This window comes from Triticum urartu, chromosome 6A (genome assembly GCF_056163025.1).
Source record: "Triticum urartu cultivar PI428250 chromosome 6A, HENAU_Tu73, whole genome shotgun sequence".
Taxonomy (NCBI): Eukaryota; Viridiplantae; Streptophyta; class Magnoliopsida; order Poales; family Poaceae; genus Triticum; species Triticum urartu.
The window spans coordinates 210,786,561-210,792,551 of NC_141878.1; the positions used below are offsets into that span (position 1 = coordinate 210,786,561).

The following is a 5,991-nucleotide window of genomic DNA, read 5'->3' on the forward strand; positions in this document are numbered from 1 at the left end:
GCTTAATTAGTCTAATCAACTAATTTAGTTAATACAACCCTGTTGGTTTAGTTAGGTCAATGACAGGTGGGTCCCTGGCGTTAGTTTGACCAGTCAACTGGCTGGTTGACTGCTGATATCAGGATGACGTCATGCTGATGCAATATTATCTTTGAGGTAATTACACTGGTGGTGTCACAACTTGGCGTGGATGGTCACTTTGGTGCCACAAGTTGTGGCGTACAACAATGTGGTGAAAAAACTTGGTTCTGGCGTGCACATACGGTGCTTTTCTCGTTTTGATACGGATTAAGTGCTGACTAAGCAAGCCAGCTGGGCGGGGGTCCCGCTTTTAGTGACCAGAGGGCTCGGGCGCGGGCTTGTGGCCGGAGATTTTTCAAAAACTCCTTAGATTTAATATTTTCTTCGCAAATAGGCCCCCGCCTTGGCTGTACAGTGTTGCCCTTTCGTTTTTGCCTATATGACCTCACGTATCGCGAAAAGAGTGCGCAGACCCTGCCGCTTCGACTCCCTTGCCTCGAGCTCTCCTCCTATGTCTCTCCTCCCAAGCGTTTGAAGGCAGAGGCGGCGTTGATCTGGAGGCGTGGATCGGCGGCGTCGACAACGATGGAGCCCCGTCGCCGCGCTCCCGGCGAGGCAGCTCCTGTCTACGGTGAGCAAGACCTTGTTTCCCCCTGCACAATCCCTTGTCGTCCCTGTTTTTCATAGGGTTTTTGTCAGTTCGATCGGCCACAAAAAATCTATGGTTTCTTGATGATTTTGCCTGCGGATGGAATTTAGTCTGCAGATGATGTTGAAATCCCCCTACGCATTTGTTTGTAGGATAGGGTTAAGCCCAGGTTTAGTAGGCCCCTGCTTTTTTAACTGAAGATGTGAACAGTTAACTGAAGATGTGAACAGTTGTTATTGAATTTTTCGACATTTCTTAACTGAAGATCTGCATTGCAACTGTTAATTGAAAGTTGGGACTGTATGTATTTATCTGCTGTTTTTAGGCAGTGTGCACTAATTTGGTGGCTATTGTCTTTCAAAATAGGTGAACATGTAGGCCAAGTTAGGCCTTAACATGACTATATTAGATTGTTTGGTAATGCTGACTGAAACACTATGTGTTTGCATTGTTTTTTTTAACTGAATTTTAGCTCTAATAGCTGGTTCACTATTCACTGAATATGTATGTGTCTTGTTATCTGAATATTATTGCACTGCATACATTGCAGGTGATTTTGATGGACTATTCACAGTTGAGATTCACCACAAGGGATTTTTCTGTGGAACTGGCAGTAATAGTACCTACATGGATTATGCAGTGGATTGGTTTGACAATTGTGATAGTGACACATGGTCTATATTGTGGATTGAAGATTTTCTGAAACAGCTAGGTTATGACAAAGCTAGTGGACATCAGCATGATGTGTTGTGGTGCCAGCCTGGAAGGACACTTAGTGAAGGAATGAAAGAAATGAAATGTGATGCTGACAGCCTTGCAATGGTAGCTGCTACGACACAACACAAGAATTTGTTGCTGATCATAGATCATGGAGAGACACTGAATAGTTTGCTGAGAGATGATGTACTAGGTGAAGGTGTTCCTGAATTGCCAAAGATCATAACTCCAAGGAAAGAAAACAAGGGCAAAGAAAATGTTAGCTCACCTACAGTTGTCACCGAGCCAAGTACGGGGAGGAAAACAAGGGCCAGGAGATTGTTTTCTGAAGGATCAAGTTCAGGATGTGTTGATGAGGAATTTGAGGAAGAAGATGCAGCAGCTGGTTCAGATTCAGAAACTGATGAGGAATTCTTTGACAATGACTTTGATGTAGAGGATGGAGATGATGATCTATTTGAAGATCATGTTGACAAAGAAGTGGATGATCATAGAGAAAAGGTTACAACATGTGACTATGAAACAGAGTTAGCAGAAGATGCTCTTGATGACCCCCACATCATGTTATCCAAAGAAGAGAGGGAAAAGTTGAAGTACCACTTCAAAGGTTTCAATCCAGAGACTGATTTGAATGCTCCTGTATTTAGGTTGGGCATGGTGTTTGGTAGTGTGCAAGAGCTAAGACATGCTATAACTTCTTATAGCATTAGGAACAGAGTTTCAATTAAAAAGACAAGAAACACATCAAAGACAGTTGAAGTTATATGCACTGATGGTTGCCCATGGTATCTGAAAGCAGTGAAGGACAGCAGGAAAGACAGCTTTATTGTAAAGAAGTACTGTGATGAGCACACTTGCCCTAAGACATGGAAACTTAAATGTCTAACTGCTCCATTTTTAACCAAAAAATTCAGAGATGAGTTTAGGGACAATGAGAAGATGCCTTTGAAAAAGTTTGAGGAGAAGGTTCAGCAAGAATACAATCTCATACCAAGTAGGACCAAACTGGGTAGAGCTAGAAGAGAATCAGTGAAGCAGATCAGAGGTGACGATGATGACCAGTACAATCACTTGTGGGATTATGCAGAGGAGTTGAGGAACACAAACCCTGGCAGCAAGTTCTATCTATGCACAAAGGAGATATTTGATGAAAAGCTTAAGTAGACAAAAGAACACTTCTCTACACTATATTGGTCATTGGATGCATGCAAGAGAGCTTGGCTATTGGGAGGTAGGCCCATCATTTTTATAGATGGATGTCACATTAAGACCAGGTACAAAGGAAATTTGCTGACAGCAGTGGGTATTGACCCTAATGATTGCATCTACCCCATAGCATTTGGGGTTGTCGAAGTGGAGTCTACTAGCAGCTGGGAGTGGTTTCTGGCAAGTCTGAAAGATGATCTTAACATTTTTAACACCTCTCCATACACAATCATGAGTGATAAGCAAAAGGTATGTGACATTCTGCTCATTCATCTAATTCATATAGTTATACCTACTCTGAAGTGTTTAGACCATATATTTATGTGAGGGGCACTATTTATGTGATTTGCAGGGTCTCATAGCAGCAGTTTCAAAGGTTTGGCCAGATGCTGAACACAGATTTTGTGTGAGACATATGTACCAGAATTTCCACAAGCTTCACAAGGGGGAACAATTGAAGAACAATCTATGGGCAATTGCAAGAGCAACAAACAATCCAACATATGTCAAAGCTATGGATAAGATGCTGGCAGACAGTGTGGGTGCATATAAATGGGTGGAGAAATGGCCTCCAAGGTCATGGATTAAAGCCTTTTTTAATCCTTTTCCGAAGTGTGACATCCTGCTGAATAACATGTCTGAAGTATTTAATAGGTAGGCATGTTATGTACTAATATGCTTCAACTTTAACATTGCAATATGGCTCTTTGAGTTTGTCTTGTTGTATTGCTGCACTAACGGGTATGTTTGTTCTTCTGATAGTTGGATTTTGCCAGAAAGGGAATTGCCAATTTTATCCATGGTGGAGAACATAAACAACAAGATAACAGCAAGGATATACAACAAGCAGAAGGAAGTGGCAGTGGATAGGAAATGGAGTGGTAGACTATGCCCCAAGATTAAGAAAAAACTAGACAAATTTACTGATTGGGCTGCTCACTGCATGGTATTTGGAGCTGGTCAAAAGGTTTTCAAAGTGGTCTCAATGAACCATTCCTACATAGTGGATCTGAACATGGAAACTTGCGACTGTGGAAGATGGGACTTGTCAGGAATTCCATGCCACCATGCAATAGCATGTGCTAGAGAGGAGAGACTAGATCCTGCAAGTCTAGTGCACGAGTGCTATTCTGTACAAACTTACAAGAAAGCTTATGGGTACAACATAAAGCCAGTTAGAGACAGGGAACATTGGAGAAAGATGAACGGTGTTGATGTCTATCCACCGATGTACACTAAGGTGATGGGCAGACCAAGGAGGAACCAAAAAAAAGATCCAGAGGAGAAGATCATGAAAGATGGAGGGAAGAAACTAACAAAGCATGGTGTGTCCATGCACTGCTCTGTGTGTGGAAGAGCTAATCACAACAAGAAAGGGCACAACAAGTGGGAGGAGAACAACAGAGATGCACCACAGCCTGTTCGTACTGATGCAGATGATGATGGTGAAGAGGAATATGATGATCCTTCTGTCATTTCTGTAAGATGAAAAAAATATTAAATTTACTGGAATGTTTTCTGAATTTTACACACTGACAGATAGAGTTGACAATTTCTTTCCCTTTTTTCAGAACATAATGCCACACACAGTGCACCCACACATGGACCCAACTCAAACACCAGGGTCAATGGTGTTTCTCATGCAGCAAATGGTAAGGCCTTTGTTATGCAAAACTATATTTTTCTTCAGAACTTCAATTCTGCTTGTGATACTATCTCTGAAATTTTGTTCCTACTTAGGAGAGGAAAGCAGATGTGCCATCTATGGATCATGGACCTCTTCCAGAATCATCTTTTGTTGCAAATGCAAGAGATAACATACCCCCTCCAAGGGTTACAACTGCTATGGCAGTAGGCAGGGTTAGAAGAAGAGGAGTGACAGAAGATATACCTGAAGATGTACCTGAAGCTAGCTACCAGGCAACTAAAAATGCAAGAGGGAGGAAAAGGAAAGCAACTGGAGTAGGCAGAGGAGCTGGGAGAGGGACTGGGAGTGCAACTGGGAGAGGACTTGGAAGAGGCACTGGGAGAGGGACTGGGAGAGGAGCTGGGAGTGGGACTGGAAGAGGGTCTGGAAGAGGGACTGGGAGAGGAGCTGGGAGTGGGACTGGGAGAAGTCACACTGGAGGAAGGACAGGACCAGGAGCTGGACTATGGAACATCATGTTTCCACCAGATGAACCCAGATCATATGTGCAAGCAGAGGAGGTCCCAATGACACAAAATGCACCAACTGAAGAGTGGCATGATGATTTCCAAACCTTGTAGACCAAGCTGGATAGTAGACTAGTTCATCAATGAACTCGAAGAAATGCAATCAAGTTCATTTATGAACTTTTGTTCTCTGAAATGTTAGAACTAAATTTACCTTCTGCTTTAGTGTTATGCTACAATGCATATTTCCCTTTTGGTCAAGTTCATTTATGACTCTGTTATATGATTTTCAAGTTTAGCTGACTCTAAAATGAATGGTTTCTCTCAAACTGAATGTTTCTGTGATTTTACTTCAGTTAGCACATTTCTGTCAGTTATCTAAGTTTTGACATATCTTCAGTTATATTATGTTCATGTTACTGTCGGTTTCCTGTCCATCTTGGTGATCAAATGTACCACTTACTTTTTTAGCAAGTATACTTATGTAATGTTGAGTGTTGTTTCATTTATTAAATTAAACATTCAGCTTCACACTCTCTTTAGAACAACCAGCAGTGTCAATTGCAAGACTTGGTTAAATAAGAATTTGATATGAAGCAACATTTCTAAATACCAATTCCAATACATTCTCTTTAGAACTTTCAGTACACAGATTTGGATGCAAGATTTGGGATCGATAGGCAAAAACGAAAGGGCAGCACTGTACAGCCAAGGCAGGGGCCTATTTGCGAAAAAATATTAAATCTAAGGTTTTTTTGAAAAATCTCCGGCCACAAGCCCGCGCCCGAGCCCTATGGTCACTGACAGCGGGACCCCCGCCCAGCTGGCTTGCTTAATCAGCACTTAATCCGTATCAAAACGAGAAAAGCACCGTATGTGCACGCCAGAGCCAAGTTTTTTCACCACATTAATGTACGCCACAACTTGTGGCACCAAAATGACCATCCACGCCAAGTTGTGACACCACCAGTGTAATTACATCAAAACCTCATTATCTTTTTAGTTAATAATAATTTCAGAATATTGCTAAAACTTTAGAAAATCGTAGAAATTAATCCATAACTCGGATGAAAATACTTTGTACATGAAAGTTGCTCAGAACGACGAGACGAATCCGAATACGCGGTCCGTTTGTCAGCCACACGTACCTAGCATAGCGAACGTGCAACATTTCACCTTCGGTTCATCTGTTCGAAAACGCGGAACACTGCGGATACTTTCCCGGATGTTTCCCTCCTTCGCCG

General features: G+C 42.1%; 1 protein-coding gene across 1 annotated transcript; it reads left to right on the plus strand.

Moving 5' to 3' along the window:
• The first annotated feature begins 606 nt into the window (after window positions 1–606).
• On the plus strand, window positions 607–4,861 carry LOC147964786 (uncharacterized). The gene is made up of 6 exons (XM_087531300.1): window positions 607–652; window positions 1,221–2,842; window positions 2,946–3,247; window positions 3,356–4,073; window positions 4,165–4,245; window positions 4,334–4,861. The coding sequence occupies exons 2-6, from the start codon at window positions 2,825–2,827 to the stop codon at window positions 4,859–4,861; spliced, it is 1,647 nt and encodes a 548-aa protein (XP_087387426.1). The 5' UTR covers window positions 607–652; window positions 1,221–2,824.
• The last annotated feature ends 1,130 nt before the right edge of the window (window positions 4,862–5,991 follow it).